This window comes from Marmota monax, unplaced genomic scaffold (assembly GCF_021218885.2).
Source record: "Marmota monax isolate L192 unplaced genomic scaffold, Marmota_monax_Labrador192_F-V1.1 WCK01_AAM20220418_F8-fsc00061, whole genome shotgun sequence".
Taxonomy (NCBI): Eukaryota; Metazoa; Chordata; class Mammalia; order Rodentia; family Sciuridae; genus Marmota; species Marmota monax.
The window spans coordinates 8,799,357-8,826,718 of record NW_026695230.1 but is presented as its reverse complement, the minus strand read 5'-3'; the positions used below and the strand labels follow the sequence as shown (position 1 = coordinate 8,826,718).

The 27,362-nt window shown below is 45.4% G+C and overlaps 1 protein-coding gene across 1 annotated transcript in view; it reads left to right on the top strand.

Moving 5' to 3' along the window:
• The window catches only part of Otog (otogelin), a 74,530-nt gene that overhangs the window by 25,365 nt on the left and 21,803 nt on the right, over positions 1-27,362 (top strand). Inside the window, exons 21-35 of the mRNA XM_046437939.1 lie at positions 185-259; positions 504-547; positions 1,995-2,148; positions 8,586-8,693; positions 12,005-12,143; positions 13,787-13,921; positions 14,330-14,476; positions 14,771-14,890; positions 16,664-16,780; positions 17,472-17,628; positions 20,800-20,826; positions 23,253-23,420; positions 23,824-24,102; positions 26,059-26,176; positions 26,997-27,076. Of these exons, the coding sequence (XP_046293895.1) occupies positions 185-259; positions 504-547; positions 1,995-2,148; positions 8,586-8,693; positions 12,005-12,143; positions 13,787-13,921; positions 14,330-14,476; positions 14,771-14,890; positions 16,664-16,780; positions 17,472-17,628; positions 20,800-20,826; positions 23,253-23,420; positions 23,824-24,102; positions 26,059-26,176; positions 26,997-27,076 (1,868 nt within the window). The remainder of the gene's footprint in view (positions 1-184; positions 260-503; positions 548-1,994; positions 2,149-8,585; positions 8,694-12,004; positions 12,144-13,786; positions 13,922-14,329; positions 14,477-14,770; positions 14,891-16,663; positions 16,781-17,471; positions 17,629-20,799; positions 20,827-23,252; positions 23,421-23,823; positions 24,103-26,058; positions 26,177-26,996; positions 27,077-27,362) is intronic.

Below are 27,362 nucleotides of genomic sequence, written 5' to 3'. Positions count from 1 at the left end.
CTGACCTCTGTTGCTGGTGCCAGATTAGCTTTCCCACTTCCTAGAAGTGTGACACATCACAGTAAATATCATTACTTCTTTCTGTATCCTCATGTCCCTGGCTGTCTGAGGGTGGGCCCTCTGTCCTTGGAAGTCCCTCCAGCTTGTGAGTCCACTTACATTTCTCTCTTCTTGGTTTTTATAGGAACCAGTGCTCCTGCCACTTTCAAGGCATGGATTATCCCCCTGGAAACAGTGACATCCCATCCCTGGGCCACTGGTGAGCTCCCTGGGTAACAGCCTCATTGTCCTCTCTCTACTAAAGCTGCTAATGGAAGACAATGCAATTGAATGGAGCCTTCCTTAAAGTGGCACCCAACTACCCCCTCTGTATGGGGACAGGGGGACAGTGAGTGGGGATGTCTGTCTTATCCCTGCAGCAATCTGAGTGAAGTACTATGGGGTATGTGGGTCCTGCAGCGACCAGGTCAGCTAACACCAGTGCCCCACTTCTCTCTCTGCAGCCACTGCAAAGATGGAGTCATGAGCTGTGATAGCAGAGCCCCAGGTGAGGGTGATTGGAAGGACTGGAACTCTCTGGGGGCTCCTCTTGGGAGTGGGGTATGGAGAAGAAAGTGGGGGATGTGGAGTGCTGATAGGGACATGGGAGCCCATCTCAGCTTTTGCTCTACACCAAACTTATATATTCTTTGCCCTCTTGGCATCCTGAATCCCTGCCCTAGCCCCACCCTAAACCTCTGGAGTATTCAGTGCAGTTTCTCAAACTCCTTACATCCTGGATTTTCTTGGTCTAAGCTGTCAAATATCTACTTAGTCTGGCTCTGCCCTCCCCAGCACTGAACCTTGGGTCATAGAGATGGAGAGGACACCTTAGGCCTTTGAGACTCTCCCAGGAAACAGAAATTGGGGTAGATAGAACATTGATCGGTCAGCCTGTGAGGGGCTTAGAGGTGGGGTAGGGCATGGGGCCTGGAGCACTTAGGGAGAGTCTCTTAGGGTGGAGGAGCCCACTAAAAATAAAGATTAGCAAAGAGAGAGAATAATCATGTGGCAGGCAGTTAAGAGCTGAGCCTGTAAGCTTAGATGGCCTAGGTTCAAATCCTGATCAGAATTCACTAGCTGTGCAACCCTGAGCAACTCACTTCACCTCCCCAAGCCTTCATTTTTGCTTTTGTAGATAATTCAAATTCCTACATCCTTCCCATGTTTTATGTATATTCCTGAAAATGATTTTCTTTTGATCATTTCTGGCTTCAGATTTCTGCCTGTCTGGGACATGGCTATTCCTTTTTTCCATCTCCATCCCAGCCTGAGCATGGACCTCAGTGGCCTTTTATTGATTTCCCTAAAAGGGTCAACAAAGTGCAGGTGAGGGCCTGGGGATGTAGCTCAGTGACCAAGTATTTACCTAGCATGTGCCAGGCTCTGGGTTCAATCCCCAATACTACAAAACTAAACAAAAAAAAATTAAAGTACAAATGTATATGGCAGACTTTATGGAAGGCTTAGGGAGAGAGGCTCGTTTTATGTCACAGAAACAAGTGACAGGAAGTTTACTGTCCCTGTTGTTCCATCCTCTGGCCACCCCACCATGAAGTTTGGCTATCTTCTTTCTGACCCCTCTCCTGGTCCCCCTTGTGCCCTTTCTTTCATTTGTGTGCCTTTTTAAAGCACAATAGCTTCACTCCCTTATATGAGAAAAGGGGGATAATAATACCTTGCAAAGTGGTTGCAGGGTTACATAAGATAATGCATGGGGAGTGCCTGGAACAGCACCAGATATGGAGGACTTATTCAGTCATGGGTCCTAGTGATGGTTGTCTTGTAATATAATGGCACACATCCCTCCCTCCTATGTAATGTATATGTGGGAACTCAAGCAAGGCCCCAGGAGCAGCCTCCTCCAGGTGCAGGTCCCAGGGCTCCAGGGTCATCCTGAAGCAATAGCCTACTTCCAAGCCCAAGAGCTGCAACACCCACCTCTTATCTTTCAGCTGCAGCCTGCCCAACAGGACAGGTCTTTGTGAACTGCAGTGATGTGCACACAGACCCTGAGCTGAGCAGAGAGAGGACGTGTGAGCAGCAGCTACTGAACCTGAGCAGGCCAGCCCATGGTCCCTGCCTGTCGGGCTGTGCCTGTCCCCACGGGTAGGGACTCCTGTTGCCATGGTCTCTCCTGCATAAAAGCTGGCAGAGCCAGGGACCACAGATGTGTGGGGTGGAGGTGGGGGTGGAAGGAAGGGAAGAACTATTTGAGGGCAACTATGATGCCAGTGGGCTGAGAAAGAAGAGGATCTTGGGGATCCAAACTGGGATGGGTTCTGCCCAGCTCTGCTTCTTAACCTTGAGTGAAGAAGGTGCCTGGCTTCTGAGGCTGTATTTCATCTGTAAAATGGGAATAATAATAATGCCTACCACCTTAACAGATAGATTAAGTGGAAGTACCAAAGAGGAAGCTCTGAGTCGGGTGTCTGGCATGCCCTTGAGACCCAATAGGTTGAAAACCATGCAAAAGGAAACCCATATATCAGCCCCCAACCTCTTTCCCTGCACAGTTCTGAGCAGCGTACTCAGGTAGAAGACTGGTTTCCCTGCAATCCTTGAAGAAAAAGGCCCCACCCAATGAAAATAGTCTCCCTCCTCAATCTCCAAAATGCTGCCCATCAAAGTCATGTAGGAGTTGAGTTATGAGGATGTACCTTCTGGGCGCTTTGTACACTGGGACCCAGCACCCAGCTCTGCCAATGCTTAATCCTGGGTCTGGGCCAAAGAGACCACTGGGCATCCCATGACTTGTCAGCACTGGGCTGTGCTCTTCAGCCAATGAAGAGATTATTGGTCAGCTGGTAGATCTGGTCAAGGCTTGGGAGCCAAGGAAAATGAGATGAGGATCAGGGCTTCTAGGCTGGGAAGGGGAGGGGATGGCCCGTTAGAATTTTACTGTTTGATAAGAACACTTTAGTGTTACCTCCTTTGATATCAGAGCAACCATAAGAGAAAAGAGGAGAGAATGTTTGTTCTAATTTTGCAGATAAAGAAACTGAGACGGGGGCAGGTGCACTGGAAGTGGTCTGCCCAAGGAACCATGACTTACACCCAAGCTTCCTTACTCCAAACCCTACCTCTTGCTGACAGCATGCCAGCTGTATGAGGTCCAGGGTTTGGTTACTTACACAGAAGTCACAATGTGGGGCATGAGCCTACCTCTTCCCAGAATAGAGCTTCCACAAGAGAGCCTGCACAGAATCCTAGGTCACCCATGGCCATGTGGGTCCCAGACCTTGTGAGGAGTGTCTTTGTCACAGAAGGTCCTTTGGGGCACTGTTTTGTGTTTACAAGTTCAGGAAAAGCTATGACTGAGGTCAGGAAAAGCTAGGGCTCTGGGGTCAAGAACAGGGGTAATCCCCCATTTACCTTGGTGACAGACCTCAAAGGCACGAGGGAGGAAACACTGGACTAGATTCTGGGAGGATTAAACTCTGGGCTTGGTCCTGCCAGTGATTTTATTGAGAGCTGTGTCAGATGGCCTATAAGGAACTGACGCACATTCCATAGGGGTTTACCAAAGGGGATTATTACAATCTCATTACTATAGGAAGGGGAGGCATTTCCCACTATCTTGAAATGCCCTATTGTTGGATAGGGCTCCCAAAGATGCCTCACTATCATCCTTACCAGCCCCTCTGAGCCCAAAGTCACCTCTGGGCCATCTGGTCACCATTCTGTCTCCATAGTGCAGCTAAGAATCTTTGGATGCTGTGCATTGCTCCAAAGAACACTGGAGCCATTGCAGGCATCTGAGGCCTGACCACTGCAGGAGTCAGAGCTGTTTGTGCTGCTCCACATTTATTTGTATCTGGGTACTTTACCAAAGGCCTGGGGGCCCCAAGCAGTGAAGTATGGTGGTTATGAGCAGACTCTGGAGTTGAGCTTGAATCCTGGCTCTGCCACTTAATGAATGATTAGTTTGATACCCCAAGTGAGTCTCCTTTCCCTCTTCTGAAAAAATGGCACGGAGTAAATGCTCTATGTGAACCAATAGCTTTGTCTCTCCTCATCTGGTTTCATGCATTTGTAAATGCCCCCATGAATTAGTTGGTCCTCTAAAAGGTTAGAGGATGTTCACTCTACAAGTTAAGGGCAACTTGAGCGCAGAGGCTGCAGCCCTGAGTCACACATACTCTTCCCTGTGGTGGGCACATAGGCACTCAGGTATGTAGGCATGTCTGCTAAGGACAAAGAGGGAGCAGTGTAAGGTGGGTGGCTGTGAAGACCCTGCAGAAAGGGCCTGTGGGTGATGGTGGAAGGTGATATAAGCCAGCCTTGCTGCTGGTGGTTGATGCAATTATGAGGAAAAGAGCATCAGGGAAATAATATTTATTGTGTATTTACTTGGTGCTGGGCATTGTTCCCAGGCCTATAATTAAATTCTCAAAATGACCTTGGGAGGAAGGTATCATTACCCACATTTTATGAATGACAAAACAGAGGCTTAGAAAGGTTAAGTGACTGGGTAAAATAGAGTGCTTTTTTTTCTGCTTCCTCCCATAACCACAATGGAATGTTGGTAATGGAATAAAAAAGGTATAAACCTGCAGGAACAAAGAGAAAGAAGTGGAGATAACAGTAGCACAAGATCAGGCAATAGTTTTTGAAGGAGGAACATGGGTGGGTGTGTAGACTGACCTTGCAGAGCAGAAGTTGACAGCTGATGCCTTCTGGGGAGAACGCTATGTTGAGAGCTTCAGAAGTTCAGCTGAAGGCATCTCAGAAAGGGGTGGTGGGATAAAGATGGGAGGATGAGTTGCAAGTCCAATAAGGAGCAGCTCAGTGATAGAGCACTTGCTTATATGGAAGGCCCTGGGCTCAGCACACATACACACACACACACACACACACACACAAATCTAGAGAAACGAAACCAGATATTTTTGATCATAGAGGCACCAAGGTAGGGGTGATGGAGAGTGGAAACAGGCAAAGTGAAAGCCACTTGGATCCCAGCCTTCCTTCCCTAGCTTGGTTTCCCCAGATAGTGGCAGGGAGATTTTGCCTCCCATCTAGAGATGGGAAAGATTTCCACTCCAGAAACTTAGTTATGCCAAGAACAAAAAACAAGAAACAAAACTAACATTTTAGATTTCCCCAACAAAACAGTAGGTCCCACTTAGTTGTTATGGAGCTTCTTTAGGTCATTATCACACAGTCTGGTTTCCTAAAACTGTGGAGCAAGCCTTGAAATCTGTAAGTGATAGTTCTCTAACTTGGTTCTTTTCAGAAGTTGTTTGGCACTTCTAGGTCTTTGCATTTCCATGTAAATTTAGAATCAATTTGTCCATTTCTATTGCTATCCCTCAAAAAAAGTCTGTGGGATTTTGATTGAGATTGTGTTGTATCTATAAATTGTTTTGGGAAGAAACCATATTTTAATATCACAGAGTTGTACAATCCACAAATGTGATATTATCTCCTCATTTATTGGGTCTTTTCCCATTTCTCTAAGCAGTGTTTTATGGTTTTCAAAGGAGGTTTTGCATCTTTGTCATTGAATTTATTCACAGGTATTTGATGTTTTTCTGATATCGTAAGTATTTTTTATTAGTTTCATTTTTGTTCATTGTTGGAATATAGAAATACAGTTTACTGTTGTATACTATCTTTGTATTCTGCAGTCTTGCTAAATTCATTTATTTAGTTCTGTTGACCTTTTCATAGATTCCTGGATTTCTATACATAATCATATCATCTGTGAATCAAAACAGTTTATCTTCTTCATTTCTAATCTTTACATTTTATATTTTTTTCCTTGTCTGGTTACAATGAATAGAACCTACTCTATACTTTTGAATAGAAGTAATATGAGTAAAAATTATTACCTTCCTCTATTTTAGGGTAAAACAATCATTCTTTTATCATTAATGATAATATTAGTCATAGTTTTTTGGTGGATATCCTTTACTAGATTTATTTCTAGTATGCTGAACATTTTGAATTTTGAATTTTGTTGATTGATTTTATTTATTAAAACATCACATATCATTTCCTATTTATTTTGTTATTTTTGATGCAAATTGCATCAGTTTATTTTTGAATGTTAAACCAACATTCATTCCCAGGATAGACCCCAGTTTACTTAATATTCTGTGTTCATGGAAGATATTTTTCTGTGTTTTTTCTCCACTTGAGATGTTTTCATCTGATTTTGGTATCAGAGTAATGTTGGCCTTACAGGAATGAGTTGAAAAATATTATCTTACTTTTAATTTTTTTGGAAGAATTTGTTTAGAATTGGTATTGTCTCTTCTTTAAGTACTTGATAAAATTTACCAGTCTTGAGATGCTTTTGACTTCAAATTCAATTTGTTTAATACATATTGGGCTTTCCAGGTTCCTTCTTGACTAAGCTTTCATGATTGTGTCTTTTAAGGAATTGTCCATTCCACCTAAGTTGTTACCTTTATTGACTTAACTTTGTACATGCTGTTCTTTTATTTTTCTTTTAATATGTGTAGGATCTGTAGTGATGTTTCCTTTTGGTTCTTGATATTGGTAATTTCAGGTTTCTCTCTTTCTTGTCTCCCCACTCTTCTTTATTCTCTCCTCTCCTCTCCTCTCCTCTCTTCTCTCTCTTTATTATTCATTCTAGCCAGGAGGTTGTCAAATTTTATCAATCTTTTCTTTAATATGCAGAATTCTAGATTAACCTTTTTCTTTTACTAGTTTAATTTTCATCATTATTCCCTTGCTATGTAATGTCTTGACTTTTTAAACATTCTCCATCACTGTCAGATGTTTGACTACATGCCTACATATTTTGTATGTGCATTTATTCTGTTTAGAGTTCACTGAGCTTCATCAAAACTGATAGTATTTCAGCTCCGGTTATTTCCCCTGGAATTACACTGGAATACCTGATTGTCTCATAAGTCAGTGAAACTGCATTTTTTTCCACTAGGCTTTCTTCTTCAGATTGAACCATTTCTTTTGTCCATCTTCAAGGCTATTATTCTTCACTTCTGAAGTATTTAGTTTGTTGTTACGCCCTTTTAGCAAATTTTTAAAACTATATTAAAATTTTAAGAATTTCCTCTTTTAAAAATAATTTTTATGTCTCTTCTGAAATTCTTCTACTATTCACTCACTATGTCTGCCTTATTTTTAAAGCTTAAATATATTTATAGTAACATAAAGTCCTTATCTGCTAATTCTATCATGTATATCATTTTGGAATCTCTTGTAACTATTGACTGATTTTTCTTCTAGTTTCTCCTAGTTTGGGGTTATATTTCCCCACCTCACATATCTATAAAATTTGTACTAGATGCTGGACATTATGAATTTTACATTGTTTTATGCTGTATTTTGTTGACTTTGTTTATTGAGTGTTGAGTTTTGATATTGTAGGCAATTAATCTACATGGTTTATTAGCATGATCTTTTCAAGACTTGTGTTTGAATTTGTTAGTTTGCCTATAGTAGTTCTATTCCCAAGGCCTGGAGTGTGAAGAAAAGTCTTTCTATTCTAGCTGGTCATAATCCTGACATGTTCCAGTACTGTACTGTATCAGAAATCTCCATTAATTTTACATTTTCTCAATGGCCATTTCTTGCCAACCCTTAGAATCTTTCCTCATGAGAAATTTAATATTTGGTTAAAGACTTAAGGTAACTTAAGCAGAATTCTGGAATTCCTTCTCTGAGCAGATCTCTCCTCTTTTATATACAGACCTGCATATTCAGCCACCTCACAAGCCCTGTACTCCAGTTTCTGTCTCTTTTCCTCAGTGACACATTGTACACTGCCCGAGTTTCATTTTCCTGTACTATAGTCCAGAAAGTGCCTCCAGGAGGAAAATCTGGAGATAGGGAAGAATTAACAAGAGACATTTTTCAATATAATACCTGCAGTGCTTTTCTCTTTGTTTCTTTTAAAACCATGAACTTACATTCTTTTGAAAAGTAAAATAGGAAGGTTAAATAACTTGTCCTAAGCAGATCCTGAAATTGAACTAAAAATTGCTTATTGTCAATGCTTATTTTCTTACCCCTGCCCCAGATTGTATCCTGATGATGCCCAGACATGGTTAGAGTTGCACCTGAGAACTTCAATAAATTCCCTGAGATGTCCCTGGCTCCTGCCTGAGAGTGGGTCAGATTTCATGGAAATCAAACTGGAAGGTGGTAGCACAATGACTTTGGGCCTGTGATCTGAAAGCTCCATGAACAACTTGATTTGGAGTGTCAATGCCCATGTCCCTGGTCTGTTCATTAGTTTATAGCTAGTATCTAAGGAGCAACTGACATCTGCCTGACCAGGGAAGCATTGACTAGTAAGCTTAGCCTTACTTGCTGAAGGATAGCAGAATCTTCCAAACTGGGCATCGCTTGTCTTTGATTTCTTTATTCACCAAGGTGCCTCTGAGCCTCCTTGGATAGTAGCAGGCTACACAGTGGGTTCTCGGTTAGTCTCTTTTCAGGAAAAGGCTGAGATCCACTCCAAGACATCCATGTGATGCATGGTTTTGCATAGATGACAGATCAAGAAAGAATGCTCTCTTGAGCACTTGCTTGCTGTGTCCCTACAGCCTGCTCAGACATGGGGATGCATGTTTCCTACCAGAAGAGTGCCCATGCACTTGGAAAGGGAAAGAGTATTTCCCTGGGGACCAGGTGATGTCTCCCTGCCATACCTGGTAAGTAAGAACTCTAAACAGGGTTTGCTTTTTACTGGAAAGTGCATGATTATGGAATGTGTTATCATGCATAGAGTCTATCATTTCCTTTCCATAGTGTTCATATTCATGTTGTGTGTTTTTATGTTGTATGTGGGGGTTATGTACATATACAGGTGTAAATACATAAAATTATATTTTGTAATATTTTTGTGTATTTGCATGAATGTGAGTTTGTTCAGACATGTGTATAAATGTATATAAACCATAACCATGTGCTTGCAACTTATATGAGCATATAAATGTGAGCACAAATCCAAAATGCACAGACTTCTTAGGTGAACATGCATGTCTCTGAAATGGCAGGCATTCATAAATCTGAGTATGTTCGTGAATACCTACAAGTAGGAATTTGTGTATGTATATAGGTGTGTTTATATATATTTGTATGTATATGGATCTATATGCAAAGTTCATCAGTATCTGTGTGCATTAGATAAGCATTTTATATTCACATGGGAGTGAACATATATGTGTAAATGTGCATTTGTGTTTTTCTAAGAATATATACATGCCCATATATAAAAAGTGAGTGAGTGCATATGTGAGTATATTTTCACACTGTATGTTCAGCAATGTAAGTACACATATGTGGGAATGTATATACCTGAATTGGACTCTGTGGAAAGAGTCTTAGGACTAGTTCTGTAGAGCCTGTGCTGGGCCAAGCAGCAGGGAGTATGGTGGAAAGTAGAGATTGAGTCTTCTGATGGAGACAGTGAGAGGGGAAGGGCTGAGAAATAATAAACTGGTGTCCTGATGTTGGAGAGCAAACTCAGACACTATTCTAATGTTAAGAACCAGCCAAGGGTGGCCTGATATGAATAGGCAGCCCCTACACTGGGGCCCAGAAACTTAGCAGAGAATCTCAGAGAGGTTCTATCTTAGAGATTCATCTAATTGGCTAAGAGCTGGACCCCAGTTCCTGTTCCATGCTGAGGTCAAAACTGTTCTGTTTCCCTGGCCCATATGATGGGCATGGCATTTCTTTCCATGTTTGCAGTAGGTTCACAGTCAAGACCATCTACTTCAAGGCTTTCCCCCAGATAGGTCAAGGTGTATATATAGGGTTGGAGTACTGGCTGTCAGACCCCAGAAGTCCTGGAAATAATATCAAGATATGGAACTCTGTGCAGGTGTCTGAAGGATATATAGCCCAGTATATGTATGATTTCATGACTGTGATGGACTGGAGGTAACTAGGAATGCCAGGTACATGTGGTGAGAGATTAGGACTAGCTAGCCTAGACTTTTCCAAGAGTGCTCTGCCAGATATGGTATGATATGGTATGCCTATCTAAAACCAATCCTATCACCTGTGCTCTAAACCACAGCGCCTTTCACCCATTCAAGGGTGTTAACAGCTACTCTCCCTTTTCTGTCCCATTTAATCAGTTTATCCTTCTCCACTGGATCATCCCCATTGCATAACATTATGCAATTTGATAAACTTTCAACCTCTGAGCAATTGCTCCATTTCTTTGATAATCTTTTATTGTCAAATCTCCAGTAAAAGTTATCTATATTTGCTGTTCCCAATTCTTCTTCTCCCATTTTCCCTTAAGCTCATTTTAATCAGGCATTTTCCCCAGTGTTCCATTGAAACTGTTCCTACCAAGGTCACCAGTAACCTCCATGTTGCTGCACCCAGAGTTTATTTCTCAGCCCTCACCTTCCAAGACCTATTAGTGGCATTTAACACATTGATCACCTGCAGGTCATTTATTTGCCTTGATTCCTTTATTCAAGTAGCTTCTGGAGCACCATGCCTTCTTGATTTTCTTGCTACCTTTCCTGTTTCTCCTTCTCAGCTTTCTTGCTGGTTCTTCTCCTTCTCTGACCCATTTGGGCTGGGACATCCCAAGGAACCTCTTCTCTCCTGTGTACTCGTTCCCTTGGTAAACTCCTTATAATAGTAAGGTCCATCCATGTGCAGATGGCTTCCAGATTTCTGTCTGCAGCCAACATCTCTCTTTTGAACTCCTGACACAGACACCCAGCTACCTAGTTGACACTACCACATGAATGGCTAATGGAAATCTTAAACTCAGTGTGTTTTAAACAGATCACCTTATCTTTCCCCCTCAAACCTGCTATTCTCTATGCCTTTCCCATCCAGGTTAATGACTTTCTTGCAGTTGGTCATGCCACAAAACCTGGAGTAATCCTTGAGTCTTCTCTCTTACTATCCATATCCAACCTTTTAGTTCTGCTTTCAAAATATTCCCCAAATATTTTGGAGACTACATCTTCCTCCTTCCACTGCTATTACCCTACTCCAAGCTGCCATCATCTCTTCTCTTATTTATTGCAGTAACCTCCCGACTGGCTTTTCTGCTTTTCTTCAACCCCCTTCAGCTTAGACTCTGTGTAGAAGCCAAAGCAAAACACAAGTCAGATCATGTCATTCCCACAATCCATCCCTCCAGCTATGTCCTCTCTCATTCCTAGCAAAAGCTAACATTTTTACAGCATTCTGGGACCTATGTGATCTGAATCTTTATTATCCCTTTGAGTTCTTCTACCATCTTATTCTTGTGCCATCCATTCTAGCCATGTTATCTCTTAAGTGTTCCCCAGAGCCTCTGCAGACTATACCCCTCTCCCAGAATTCTCATCTTCCAGATGTCCATATAGTTAACTCTTTCACCTCCTTTAAGTCTCTGCAGACATGTCGCCTGACCATCAAAATAAATATATTATATTAAAAATATAATCTGTTGCCACAATATGCCTTCATCCTGTTCCTTCCATATCACTCATTGCCCTCTAACATATTATATTATTTACACATACTTTTTATTTTTAAAATGTTCAGTGCATGTCTTTCACCTCTAGGACAGAAGTTTTTCTAAGGCAGAGCACTGCCCCCCCACCCCGTTTTATTCACTGATATGTCTCAAACTCCTGGAAGAGTGCCTGTTGTCACGGTAGTCACTTAATATTTGTTGAATGAATTGAATGGAGTGAAAAAAGAGAATATGGACTTCAGAGTCAAAAAGATCTAAGTTAAATCTCAGCTCCACTATTTAGTAACTGTGCATACTTAGCCTCTCTGAAGGTCAGTGTCTCCTAACTTCTCTGAAGGTCCAGTGTCTCCTACATAAAATGGGAATCACAATTCTGCCCTCCAAGCTTCAGTTGGAGTTTGATGATGTTTGTTGACTCACTTAAGGGCACACAGTGTGTATTCAATGAGCAATGGCTCCATCAAGGGCATTCATATATTAAGTGGCATGTGCTCTGCAAGCTGGTCTGTGTGTGTGTTTCAGTGTGTGCCAGCAGGGCTCGTTCCAATGTACCCTGTACCCCTGTGCCTCCACCTGCACTGCCTATGGAGACCGGCATTACCGCACATTTGATGGGCTCCCATTTGACTTCGTAGGGGCCTGCAAAGTGCACCTAGTCAAGGTGAGTTCCTGGATGTATCTGCTCCATGAGGACCCAGAGCAGCCTGGGATGAGAACCTGTCAGGGCATGTTGATCCTCTGGACTCCAATTTGATACATAACTGGGTGGGCAGGTGGATCTATGCCCTGAGGTGTGGCTGTGTTGAGGAAAAAGCTAGAGCTGCATAGAACCCCACTCCCTGTCCACTCACCTTTACAGACTTCTCCTGTTGGGCCTGATGTTTTTTTCTGTCTGTAATAGAAAGTGCTTTTTGAGCTTCTATGACAATATACAACTAGTGGTCTACTGAACCATTTCTGTGGGTTCTTTTTTAATTCTCACTCCATCTTACAAGGTTGGGTTAATTGACCCCATGTTACAGATATAGCAACTTGAGCTTGGGGATGTCAGGGAACTTGTTCAAGGTCACACAGTTAGATTGTGGCAGCTGGGGTTAGATTTGAACCAGAAATATGACTGAAGTGTTAGTATGTGTCAGGAGTCAAGTGTCAAAATCTTTGATTCACCCAGAGGAAGAGGAATGGTAACATGGGTGGCACAGTGAAGGGTAGGATTCCCCAGAAGGAGACAAGGGGCACCATCAGAGTGGGAAGTGCCAGATACACCAGGGGAACTTGGTTTTGCTAAGGCCTGTCCACCTCATCATAATAGCAATAAAAGCAACGAAAAAACCTTCCATGGAAGAAGTCTTATCTAAGGGATGGACATTGCACTGGGGTCTTTCACCTAATTCTGATAACTTCACAAAATAAAGATTATTGACCTTGTCCTATTTTATTTTTTAAATTTCAAAATTATGCATGCTTTTTTGCCAGAATTTAAAATGATGTGGAATATATTGAAAGCAAATATTCCCCTTCACATCTCTTCTGTTTCTGTCTCCTATTAAACAACAACTCCTAACGGGTGAATCCTGCAAGACTGTTTTCGTGAAACACACACACACACACACACGTACTCATACACATACAACAGGCACACACTGTCTTTAGTTTCTATGGTTAGGATTCTTAAGTTTGCTTTTTTCACTTGAGTTATAACTTGGGCTCTCATTTTCAGTACATACTCTTTTTAACATTAGGACCTTTTATAGAAAGAATATACCCTATTTTATTATTCCCCATTGATGGACACTTAGGTTGTTCTAGTGTTTAAATGCTGCTACATATTCTTGTGTAGATATATTTCTAGATTCTTTTACTTGTTTCTTTGTTGGCAGTCTGGGTATCAAACCCAGGGCCTTGAACATTCTAAGCTAGCATTTTACTCTCTAGATTTTTAGAAGAATTGCTATATGAAAAGTTATGTATATTTAAAATGTTATTCAAGTCTGACAAATTGCCCTCCAAAAAAGGTTTACAACAAGTGTGTAAGTAAGACAGTTCCCCTTCCTTGTGCCCCCCTGCCAATTCCATTCATTCCTGTTATATCAGTCAATAAGGGAGAGTCACTACTTCTAAACACTGCATTAAACACACCAAAAATGAAACTGTGCTTTGAAGAACTGAAATAAGTTGCCCCAAATCTCATAACTAATAAAAAGAAGTGGGTTGAAAACCACTTCAAAGTCCACTTCCGCTCTGTGCTTTCAGCAGGATCTCTACTCTCCCAGGTTTTATTGGATTCATTTTTCTTCTCCCTAGAGCACATCAGATTTCAGCTTCTCTGTGATCATAGAAAATGTGAACTGCTATAGCTCTGGCATCATCTGCAGAAAATTTATTTCCATCAATGTTGGGAACTCACTCATCATCTTTGATAACGACTCAGGAAATCCTGTAAGGCTTGCTGCTGGTGAGGGTTGTGTAGACAATGTACAGGTTACAGGGAGGTGAGGGAAAAAAAGGTAAGGACTGAAGTGCCACCAAGCCAGGAGTTCAGGCTAAATTCCTTGACCAGGAAGAAAGAGGTCCATGCCATGGCCCAAGGGAAGTGGAGGAGTTGGAAAGACACTGGCACTGGGCAGCGATTGTAGCCAGGACCAGGGGCCAGGGGTGTCACTCAGTAATAGAGCATGTGCTTAGCATTCTCAAGTTCCTGGGTCCAAACCTCAGCACCAACACACACACACACACACACACACACACACACACACACAAACACATACAGCTTTTGTAGCCAGGACTAGCTGATCTGGGCATTGGGGAGCATTTGGACCTCAGGACTGATCAACTCTGTCCCCTTAGAGTCCTGAAAGTTTTCTGGATGAGAAGCAGGAAGTCCACACATGGCAAGCAGGGTTCTTCACACTGGTGCATTTCCCGCGGGAGCACATCACCCTCCTGTGGGACCAGAGAACCACAGTGCATGTCCAGGCTGGGCCTCAGTGGCAGGTAGTCATGGGGGCAGAACATTTCTGGGTCTGCTATTGCCTGGGACTAAGTCAAGCTTCGGGGTGACCTTGGGTAAACTGTCTCTCTCTGAGGAGCCAAGAAGAACATGCCTTTGTCTTGTCTGCTCCACCTCACTCTGTACCTCTTCTCTGACATTGACCCAGCCCTCTTGAAATTGAAGCCCCAGCAGTTGCTTTTGGGTTCATGAAAACCTCCTTGGCTCATGGTGACCCCTATGCCCATGGTTCACCCTCAGCATGCTTGCAACTGACGTAGTGTCCTCTCTTCTTTCAGGGTCAGCTGGCAGGCCTCTGTGGGAACTTTGACCTAAAAACCATCAATGAGATGAGGACTCCAGAAAACCTAGAGTTAACTAACCCCCAGGAGTTTGGCAGCAGTTGGGCTGCAATTGAGGTAAAGCCTCCCTAGACTGGCTTGTGTCTGTCACTCAAATGGACACTGGCTACACTGAACCAGGCCCCAGGTCAGGGAAGAGGGACATCAAGTGGAACTGTTCCCAAGAATGCTCTCTCAGCCTCTGTCCAGATCCCTAGCTCTAAACTCTGTCCTGTGGCCTGAAGACACACAGTATCTCATCTTACAACTCCAGTTGCCCATCTTGCCCTGGGCCAACCTGCAGTGGAAGACTGGGGTGGTCACAAAGGAGGCAGTGTCTGTCCTGGGAGAGGTGGCCACCTAGTGGGGAAGGCAAGGCTTGTGCCCTTTAGTGTCTGGTGCTGGGTCTGGTTCAGAGGAGAGATGGATATAGGTTGAGGACATCAGAGGTTTCCTGAAGGAAGTGGGACTGGTGCTGTCAGTTAAAGGATAGGCATGCTTGGAGAGATGAATGTATCCAAGAAAAGGCCTTTGTGAGGGAGGTAAGGGTAAAATCAGGGGTTTTCTTGAGGCTTGGGGAATGCCTGGCAGAGGCTGCCAAATACTGAATTGAGAGCAGGTCTTGGATCATCCACTTGCTGGGTGACCTTGAGTAAGTACCATCTTCTGTATGATCCTTTGAAGTCAGGGGGCTGGGCCCAGAGAGGGATGGTGAATAGATTTCACTTTATGTGACAGCTGATCAGTCAGAAGAGGCTGCTTAGCAAACTACATTGAAAATATCTTAAGATGTGTCAAGTTTAGCTGCAAGGAGGATTGTGATTGATTATTTATGTCTGTCATGGGTGCAGTAGCAGAGAGTGATGTGAGCATTGCATATTAGCCTTTCCTGGACTGAGTGATCTTTATTTTCTTTTGAGGAGTAGATGGAGATGGGCCTATGTATATGGAACAAGAGCAGTAGTTGGGCATGGCTTAGAGATCAGTGAAATCCTGAGGTGGACAAGGCTGTTCCCACAACTTCAGAAAAGTGCACCCATTCTCTAACCCATCCCTATGTTAGAGAATCCAAGCAGGTGACAAAGCTTTGTTGTTGTCCCCAGCACTGTCCCATATTTCTTTCTTGCTTATACCCTTAGTCATACCCAGGGTGGGCACTTCAGTGAAAATATTGAACCGAAGAAGGAGGGTCAACAGACATTGGGGAAATCTGTGTTAGTTATTTACTGCTGGGTAACAATGTTATTAGGACTAGTGGCATTAACCAACACACAGGTCTTATCTCAGTTTCTGTGGGTCAGGAAACAGGGCATGTGACTTAGTTCTCTGCTCAGTATCTCATAAGGCTGCAATCAAGTTGTGGCCAGGACTAGACTCTCCCCTGGAGGCTGGACTGGGGAAAGAGCTGCTGCTTCGCCTGCCTGTGTGGTTGTGGGTGGCAGTCAACTCCTAGCAACTGCAGGATGGAGAGCTTCAGCTTTTGGCTAGCTGTTGCTTGAGACTGGGCTCAGCTCCTAGAGACCAGCCACACTTCCTACCATGAGGGGTCCCAACATGGCTGCTGGCTTCCTCACAGCTGGCAAGGGGGAGATTCCAACAGGATGGCCTCTGTGATCTTATGTAACATAATCATGCAATTATATGCATAGTCATGTCCATCCCATCTCTTTTGCCATATTCTTTTGGTTTGAAGCAAATAGTAGGTCTCTCCCACTCTCAAGAGGAGGGGATTGTACAAGGACAGGAACACCAGGAAGTGGGATCATGGCAGCTACCCTAGAGTCTCTCTGCCACACCAGGCAGTAGGCATTTGCGGGTGGGGAGGTCAACAGCCCTGCCTTTGCACCTTAGTGCCCAGACACCCTTGACCCCCGGGACACATGTGTCCTGAATCCTCTCCGAGAACCGTTTGCCAAGAAGGAGTGTGGCATCCTGCTCAGCGAGGTGTTTGAGACCTGCCACCCCGTGGTGAGTGAACTGCTTCCCCAATCCCTCCTGAACCCCTTCCCACTTTCCCAGGATCCCTTCTGCTCTCAGACCCCATGTCTTGAATAAGACAGTTCATGTCTAGAACCCATTTTTTTCATTCTCCTGCCTTTGGCCTGCTCAGATGAATCTGCCTATTTCCTCAGACAACCAGGGAGGCAGCTAGGAAACAGTTTCTGTGCCCTCTATAAGCCCATCTCAGTCTGGCTCTTCCTCCTTATTGGAAAGCTGTGCTGCAGAGTGGACACAAACCCGTCAAGCTGTGGCCCTGTCTCTTGCCTGCTGTACCTTTTGTGGAAATAGGAGCTCCAGGGCTCAGCCCTGCGCAGTCCCTCCAAGGCCTTAAGGGGTGCTGTCAGACCGGCCTCAGCAGCTCCAGCCCAGATGGGCAGTTCAAACTCTGTTCTTCAGCCACTCCTTGGCCCCTGAATCCAGCAGTCTGGGCCCGAAGAAGAACAGAGCTTAGGGCTCCAGTGGGTGTCTGTGTGTGCCATGTGGTTCTTGTTTCCTTCTGAGCTGGCTGCCTTCTGCCCCCACCCCTCACCCCACATGGGCAGCTTACCCATTTATTCTGTGATCCTTTTGAGTTTGTCCTGGTGGCCAGCAGACTAAAAAATGCAGGTCTGACATTTAGGATCTGTCCTCTAACCTCTTGACTTCTGACCTCCCCCAGGTCGATGTCACTTGGTTTTATTCAAACTGCCTGACGGACACATGTGGGTGCAGCCGGGGTGGTGACTGTGAGTGCTTCTGCGCCAGCGTGTCTGCCTATGCCCACCAGTGCTGCCAGCAGGGGGTGGCTGTTGACTGGCGGACCCCCCGCCTCTGCCGTGAGTATCCCAGGCCCATCATCTGAGGGAACAGAGTAGGGTACCTTATAATACACTGGCCAGTGTTATTGAGTACCCAGTATGTGCCAGGCACCAACCACTTCATGGGTATTATTCACTGAGTTCTTATGCCTACCCTTTGCAATAAGATTGTGCATTCCTGTGTTACAGTTGGCCTAGGGAGGGAGGTAAAGTAACATGCTCAAAGTCACATGGATTAGTGGTGTAGCCAGGGGTCATCCCCAGACTGTACCAAACCTGTGCTTTTAACTATTCTGTTAGAGGTGTCTGGAGCCTTGGGTTTCAGGCCCAGAACTGCCATTTGCATGCTGTGTGACAGCAAACAAGCCACCCAGCCTCTCTGGTGCTCAATTTTCTCATCTGAAAAATAGCACTAGACCTGCCTCACCAGGGTTATTGTGAGAATCAAAAGGGATAATGAACATAAAAGCCCTTTGTCAGCTGAGCTACCAAGATCCCCACAGAGGCAGCACAAGTTATGTTTATTCAGAGCAGTGGTTGTGTGCAAATGCAGTTTATTGAACGTCTCTAAATACTTAAGCACACAGGTATTCACACATAATTTGATACATAAATATATACACATATATCAGTGGTAGTATAAATATATAACAGAACAATTTTAAATATAATGCATAATATACTAATATTTAATGTTAACTCTTAACAATATTTAATATTGTCTATAAAAGTTAATGTTTAAAAGATGAAGTAAATATATGGAAAGTTAATGATTATTAATTGATTACTGGTTATATATTTCTGCACACAATGGATCTCCCTGATACAAGCATACTCCGTGTTTGGGTGCAATAGTGATTACCCAGGTTCTGGAGTCAGACCATCCGTGTTTGGACCCCAGTTCCACTAAGCCAGCTGGCCTAGGTACATTCCTTACACTGAGTTTCCGTCTTTGTAGTAGAGGGGTGGAGACAACTGTTAGGATGTACATGAGACAATGCATGGGAAGCATTTGACCCAGTGCTCTGCACTTGTTGTGGGGGTTGCAGTCATTTTTTTTCATGGAGACATGGGTGCTGGTATGTCCTTCAGGTAGGAAGACCCTAGGAGGATGATGGGAAGCACCTGCCTTGAACCTCTCTTTCTTTTGCCTGTTTTCCTCTAAGATCCTTTACCACATATGCCCTGGGTCTTCATGCATTCTCTCTGTCCCTCTGCTTCTCTGATAGCAATCTTTCAGGAAGGAGAGGGACACAGACACTTACATAGTATCTACTGTGAGCCACACTCTGTGCCATGTGTGCATTACCTCATTGATACCCAGGACTAGAGTGAGGTGAGTGACATACTCATTGAAGCATGAGACTTAGGGGGCACCAGAAAACTCAGGAAACAAGCAAAATAACATATTAATGCAATGTTTTTTTAAAAATAAAAATGGCTGCAAAAAAATCCTTGATGAACAAAATATCAAAGGATCAATATTATTGATCTTTTTTCCTTTTGCCTCAGGCTCAGCCCATCTTTATTTTAAAATTTGATATTTTATCATGGGCTTTTGCATTAATTTTGGTGTAGAAAAACCATTGCATTAAAGTAGCATTTATTTTATTAACCTAAATAAGACACAGAGAAAAATTCTTCAGAGACTAATAAGTTTATTTGGGAATAGCACTGCAGTGGGAATATGTCTGCCAGAGTAAGCTGAGAGTGTATTCAAAGAGGCTGTGGCAAGGGGAAGTTCTTAGAGGCAAAATGAGATTTATATGATATTTTGGAAGCAAAACAATCCTTGGCTGTAAAGATTAAAAACAAGGATCAATAGTCCAAGATTGAACAGACAGTTTAGAACAGATGTCCTTGCAGAAGTGTTCTTGGTGCAAGGGTGTAGTTCGGGCAGGTTTTTGTGGTAGTTCTTATTTCCAGGTGTGTATATGTGAGATCCCCTTTCATGCCTTCCTCATTTCCTGCATTATTTTGTTGCTGCTGTTGGAGCTTTACACAAGTGACTCCGTTTGGTTCTGACAATTTCACGATTTAATTACTGGGAATTTTGTCCTCTCTCCTTAAATATTGCTCCTGAGGCAAGCATTTTGCCTTACCCTGGAAGGTGATAGCAGGAGGACACTAAATTTGGCAGATGTTAAGTAACCTGCCCCAGCACACTCAGTTGATGAGTGAAGAGACATGGGATTTGAACTCTGCTATGACCCCAGATAGCTGGCTTTTAAGGACTCTTCTGAGCCACCTGTTGACTGGGTACATAGCTGAAACCAGAGACTTGGACATAGAATTTCTAGTTCAAGTTATGTTTATTCAGAGCAGGGTTCACAAATGAGGAGAGGTTGGTACTCTCCTGTTGCCACATGGCAGGTTACTTCCTGAACGAGTGCCCTTGATGGAGGGCAATGTCAAAGATGTTAACCATAGGCTGGGAGTGTGGAGTGGAGTTGGTGACTGTCTTCAGACCATGCATACGTGTGAAGCAGACCCCTCCTCAACTTTTATCCCAGGTCCACCCAGCTCATACCTCATGACCTTATTCCTGGTTTTAGGTATCCCTGCAAGGTCCCAGCTTACTCTTGTGGATTGAGGAATCCATGGCTGAGGCACCAGGGGAACAGGCTGTGGTGCTAGACTCTGCCACTAGAGGGCGTGCTAAGATCACTGCTAGGAGCTTGTCAATGCCTGACTGATTGTTGGAAGTACTTCTGAGCCAGGGAGATTACACAGAAGAGCCTGAAGGAGCTTGGGACTCTGGAGGCCCTTGATCCCCTTCCCACTCAAAGCTCTTTGAAAACCACCTTCTTTCTTATGCTTGCATTCCTCCTCTGGAGATCTTCCACGATATTTCCAGCTGGAGCTCCTACTCCTTGGTTCTAAACCTACTCTTTAAAGCCACACAAAATACAACCTTCTGCCAGCATTCATTCATTCATTTATTCAACCCATTGCTGAACACCTACTTTGTGACAGGCTTTGAGTCTTGTGCTGGGGGTGCATAGAGGAACTTCTGTATTTCCTTATCCTTAAGACATCTGAATCTAAGACATTCCTAAATCTTGGAGTTTGGAAGCCAGGCCAGGCCTGGCTCTTGGGGAAGGAGGGAGGCTGGTATGCTAGGGGCCTTGACTCTATCTGTTCCAGGCTCTGAACCAGCTCTCAAGAAGTCTCTGTTCTCTCTTTCAGCATATGACTGTGACTTCTTTAACAAAGGTAAGCCCGTCATCCCCAAATGGAGACTCAAGGGCTAGGAACTGCCAGCCGTACCCTTATACCACACCAGCATTGGCATCCTGAGGTGCAGCTGTCCCTAGAAGAGCTTACATAGATCCGGGAGGAACTCTGTTATGCAAATAGCCCTGATAGTGCGGGGCCCAGGGATGCCCAGGGAACCTGTTCTATTGGTTCCTGCAGGCCCTGTGTGGGCCCAGGCCAGTCAGCTTCCCAGAGATTGTGCACACCCAGGGCAGCTTTGCCAGGAAGTACAACCCCCATTTGCACCAATGTGCCTTCTTTGCTGCCTTCCTAATGTAGCTCATCAGGCCCACGGAGTGTCGTCTTAGGTTCCCTGAAGATTTGAGTTGGCAAAAGCAAATGCAAACTGCTCTTTCTGAGGAAGCCTGGGGCAAAACATATGGCCTGTCAGATCCATCTTCAAATATAGTCAAGGTTTCAGGATACCAAGATATGCTCACACACCTAGATTGTTAATGAGGGCAAAATCAAAGGTCATAACTAAGGACCCAAGGAGGTTTAAGTATCCAGCATTAGAGCCATATGATCAATTTCATCCTGGGGCTGACCTGGCAGCAGGGGGAGGGCTACCCAGAGTATTTTTCAGCACTGAATTTTGTTCAGTTGGGCCAAGGTCAGGCCTTGGCAGAGATAGATACTCCTCTGATCCTTAGTGCTGTTCAACCTTGACTTCCAAGCTCCCAACCCTCAAGGTATCATCCTGCACAAGCCAGTCTGTGTGGGTATAGGCCTAAGGCTTTGTCCTCATTTATCTGCATTATCTGATTTTGGTTTGAGACACAACCCCTGACAAGAATATGGCAGGAAGGGGACGGGCTAGGGGAATTTTGCCCTCTCTCTTTAAAAAGACCCCCAGTTAGGGGGTCTGCAAGATTAGGGCTAGACTATGGTATAATGTTGGTCCCTAGGGACCAAAATACCAAAATGTTGGTCCCTAGGGAATCCTACTGGCCCCAAATCTTCAACTCCTAAAGGAATGAATCTCTAATGGAAGAATTGCAATCCTGGGACAGGCAGGGCCTGTCTGACATCAGGCAAGACATTTCAGCAAAACAACTCTGAGCAGAGATTTCTCCCTTCTGTGGCATTTTGGGTGGCAATAACTGGCAAAGGACAAGCTGTTTCTAGCATCCTCCACCTACTCACCCGCCCACCTCTTCGTTCCTTGCTCCACTCTTCTACCAACATTTTCTCTGGCCCAGGCCCTGTGGGGTGCTGGGAAGTCAATGGTAAAGGGACCTGTCACAAGGGATCCCTGGAGCAGCTCTCACTGCCTCCCTGGCACCCAGTTTGTGTTCCTAACTCCTCATTCAGTTGGTAGTTTGAAATCGATCACTGCTGAGAATATTTACACCATGGAAATCAGCAAACAATTCACACTCACTTTTACTTCTCCAGAGCCAATTGTTAACCATTTACCATATAGGACAGCCCATCTTCTGTTTGGTGGGGAAGATTACAGGGACCCCCAGTTCAGATCCTCATCATAGAGCTGGTGGGGCACAAAGAAAAAGGGAAAACTTTTGTGTGTTGCAGGAGAGGGTGCAGGGAAAGCTTCACCAAGGAGGTGACATTTGAGCTTGTCCCTAGAGACTGCGTAGGCATATGCCAGGCACAAAACAGAGGACTACTCTGTGGGGGTGGAACAGCATGATGGAGAAACGAGCTAGGACAGAGCATGGCTCTTTTAAGGAAGAGTGAGAGAAGTTCAGTGTGGCAGGGGCCAGGGAGTAGGGGAAGGGGTGGCACAGGTGTGTGTGTGTGGCAGGGGAGGGTTGGGCTCTTTGGATCTATGGGGGGAAGGCATGGGGAGCCCCAGACAAGTCCCAGAAGGGAGTGTTGCTCAGGTAGCCATGGGGGCACACCAGAGGCAGGAATCTCAGTTAGGAGACTTGCATTCACCTAGGAAACCCACGTCCCACTCTAACCTATACCTACAGCTACAGAACCTGAAGACACTAAAGTGTCATGTGCTTGAAATAAATAGGTGAATGCTACTGCTAAGCCCAACTCTCCTGGTCTTTGTTTCTCAGGCAGAGGATAGACAGAGATTAGGTATAGATGTCTTGTCTTAGGGTGACCCAGAACAGAGAAGTGACTGACATGGAAATGTTGCAGGAGTGAGATAGGCGTGGAGAGACATTTGGGGGCCTGGGTACCCTTTGGGGGTATCCTTCTGAGGTTCTCTGTGAAAGATTCAGCCACTGTGTAGAGGGTTAATTCCCTTCAGGGGCTTCCAGCCTGAATCTCCTCTCCCTTCCTTCTTATAGACATCAAAGCCTGGGATAAGAGGCCACAAACAGTCCCTCCCTGGCACCCAGCCTCTGATGTAGGTGAGATGGGTGGATGGGAGTTGGAGCTTATGACTGGCCTCTTTTCTCTAGCACTAGGTAAGGGCCCCTACCAGCTGTCCAGTGTGGCGGCTAGTGGTGCCCTGGTGGTCATGAAGGCTGTGGGCAATGACATAGCCCTAGTGAGGGCAGAAGATGTGGCACCAGGGGACATTGTGAATTTCCTGCTGACAGCTGCTCTGTACAAGGCCAAGGCCCATGGTAAGTCCCACCCTGGCCTCAGTCCAGCTCTTTTGGGAGAGAGGCAGGTGCTGAAGGAGGGGAGGCTGGGAGGGAAGGAGAGAAAGGAGGGGAGGAGGGAGGGAGAGAGGGGGGTAGGATATAAGAGAAGGAGGCAGTTCAGCTACCTTCTGAGGCTCTGTAGTCAGGGACTTCTGTAAACCTTCACCTCCCCCCAGACAGAGATAGTGGGAACAGGAGGCAGCTGGCAGGCAGAAGTAGTTGGCTGAGGGAACCAGGGAAGCTATGGAGGAGCAGGACCCTGTAGCCCACAGGGGACTGCCACCCTGAGCCAATTGCGAATGCAGACCTGTGCCAGCGTGCTGCCTGCCCACCCTCAGTCTGGACCCCTCTGTGCTGACCTTACCCATGTGTCTCTGTGCAGACCCAGATGTGGTATCTCTGGAGGCAGCAGACAGACCCAACTTCTTCTTCCATGTCACCGCCAATGGGTCTGTGGAGCTGGCTAAGTGGCAGGGCAGTGAAACCTTCCATCACCATGCCTCCTTCTTGCTGCATCAAGGGACTTGGCGGGTGGGCCTGGTGGCCCTGGAATCTCTGGCAAAGCCAGGCTTCTTCCTCTATGTATCAGGCCTTGGGCTGGCCTTGCGGCTATATGAGCACACAGAGGCATTCCGCTGGGGCACACTCTTCCACCTTTGGGGTAGGTGTCTACTTGTCATCACCTTTGGGCTTTGGCCCTTGGTCCTCACTCAACTACTCTTCCTGCCCTTTCCCAACTACTCCTTTCCCATTGCCCTAATAGACAGAACTCTTACCCTCCTGGCAGAGGGAGGCCATAAGCAGCCTCCCCTAGGATAGAAAGTGACCTGTTCTCCATGTTACCAGTCTAGGAAGCCATGAGCAGTGTGGCTTGGGGACCAGCCAGTTTCCTGGGTCCTGCCTCCTATCACAGGCTAATTACATGGTCTAAAAATACATGGCCTTTGTGGAAGTGAGGGGAGAAATGATCCTGGTGGCAGCTCACATAGCTGATGGCTCAGGTTTCCTGCGGATGGTTACACTTCTGCTCCGTAGCTTTGAGACCGCCCACTGGGGCACCAGGCTGAGGAGCCAGCAGCCTCCACTTCTCCCATGGGAGGCCTGTGCAGTGGTGGGGCAGCTCCCTCGTCTTTCCACTAGAGGCTAAGGTACTCTCCCCCTGCCAGGTGGGTCTGTTCCCAAAATGTAGATCTCTGCCTAAACCTCGGGGCCATTCTTACAGGAAGCGGTCATACACTGAGTCCTCCATGAACCCCAGCCTCTACAAATTCATCAATTTATAGAGACTGATGGCAGAAGTAGGCTGTGTCTCCCTCTTGAAGACACTAAGGCAGAGTAGAATGATCCCAGGTTTTGAAGCTGGACAGCCTGCGCTCTAATCCTGACCCTGGTCCTTGGTACTTGGACAACCTCCATCATTCTGTGACTTTACCTCTAAAATGGGAACATATGCCTCAGAAGGCTGTTGTGAGGATGGACTGGTTCCCAAGAGCTTTGCACTAGGCTTGACACATAGTAGATGTTCCCTAAATGCCAAGCTCTTGGAAAAGCAGTTTCTTCATGGTTGGTAGCTATGTGGGGATCAGGGTCAGAATGGGCTGACAGGGTGGGGCTGCTCCCCTCAGCTTGTGGCAGAGCCTGCCCACACCTCCCTGCTCAGACTGCAGTTTTAGAGACTGGTCGCTTGTGCCAATATAGTCTGGGGCCAGGTCTGCCTCCAAGCCCCAGTCATCACAGGCCACAGAGCCTTCCCTAATTTATCCAACACTGGCCACAGGGGCCTCTTTTGAGAACATCTCCCCTGGAAAAGTTTATTTTCCCACCATCATCTGTGCCTCAGTTTCTCCATCTATAAACTGGGGTTAATAACAGTGCCTACTTCATAGGATTATTGGGAGGATTAATGAGTAAGTATGTATGAACTGTTCAGTGTAGGGCTCAGTGCTGTGTAAGAGTTGGTTATTGTTATTGTCATCATTGCTCCAGCTACTTGGGCAACAAGGGCAGCTCTCAAGCTGTAACAAGGTCCTAAGAGGCTACTTTGGGAAGGCCCCTGGATACAGAAAGCAGAGCTTGGGGAAGAGGGCCTCCTCTACCTGCTGGACAATTTTCTAGCAGGGCCTTGGGCTCAGAGTTCCCCAGTGCCTCACTCCACCCCTCAAGGGTGAGTCTCTTACCTTCATAGAGGTCTGCAGTGGCCCTGCCAGAGTAGAGCATAAAGGAGGTGACTGTGTCCTGGGGTGCAGGGCAAGCCTGTAACCAAGGTCCCAGAGGAGCAGGGTGACAAGGAAGCCTTAGTGAAAGATCAGGAGTCCAAGCCTCCTCTTTGGCCATCCTCAAAACCCCAATCCACCTACTCACATGAGGGCTCCTTCAGGCTCAGCCTACCCCAAATTCAAAGCTCCCTATCCCTAGGATTCCCAGGCTCTGACTCCAGGCATCATGGATATAGTTCTCTTAGCTTGGCTTTTTCTCCCTTCACTTTTCCTACACGAGTCCACTTGACTCCTCCACTGGGTAGGGAGGTCATGCGCTGAGCAGGGATTACCTCTGTGCTCTGGTGCTTGATAGAGCTGGTGCCCAGCCTCCATCAGTGGAGAGACTCTCATCTTTCTAGATGCCAAGTCACTGGGGGCTGCCTACCCAATCTGTGAGTGGCGCTACGATGCCTGTGCCAGCCCCTGCTTCCAAACCTGCCGGGACCCACAGGCAGCCAGCTGCCAGGATGTACCCAGGTGAGGGGCCAGGGGATTCTGGGTGTGGAGTCCAGATGTGCACAAGTGTTTTGAGCATATATATGTACATGTTTGTATACACATACACATGTGTGAATGGGCTTGTTTGTAGTCTGTGGGCAAGCGCATGAGCATGTATTAAGATGTATGTACTCAAATGTGCCTGTATATGAGTGTTTCTTGTGTGTATGGGGATGTGTGCCCCAGAGTAAATGTGTTTCTTTATATCTTTATATTTGAGTGTGACACACATACAAACAGACACACAAATGTGTGTATATCTATTTGTGTATGATGTACTTACAGCTGAGCCTTGTGTATGTTTGTATATCCAAGAGTATATGAGCTGTCCACAGCTGCACCTGTGCACATGTGAGCTGCATGTAGGTGGGTATTGTGTTCATGTACAAGGTGATACATTATTGTTTGTGGGAGCCTGTGTAGATATGTATGTATGTGTAAATATTTTGGAACCCTTCAGGTTTGCAGGGAGTACATGAGGCTGTGTAAGAATGTGCCTTTGTGGAGACACGTGAGCATGTGCACAGTGTGTGCATAACTGTATCCTGTGCATGCATTCTCCCTTTTAGCCTGATGGGTAGGAGTGTGTAGTAGTGTGTGGCACATATATTTGGGTATGTGAGCTCCTGTACATGTGTGTGACAGTATCTCTGTGGAGGTTCATGTGAGAGTGTGTATGATAAACCTGGGCACATACACACACGTATCCTAAGGAAGGATGAGATCTGTTTTATCCAGGTAAGAAAGGGTGACCAACAAATATTTTAGACCATTAAACTGCTCCCTGCTCTGTCCTCAGGATAGAAGGCTGTGTCCCTGTGTGCCCTGCTCCCAAGGTCCTGGATGAAATCACACAGAGATGTGTCTACTTGGAGGATTGTAAGTGGCCTGAATTTTCCTTTCTCCCTCAGATTTCCTCCAGTCCTCAGGGTGTTACTGAGGAGTCATGCCCAGAACCCTGGATCCTAGATCAACAGGGTCAGCACAGGGCCTTCCAAAGGAAAAAGAGCAGGCAGAGCCTCATCTGGCCCATTTGATCCATTTATAGAGAGAGAGAAAAAAACAAGGCACAGAGTGGGAATAGCACCAGCTTGGGGTCGACCTTATTTACTTAAATAATTTATTTATATGTGGTGCCGCGAATCGAACCTAGTGCCTCACACAT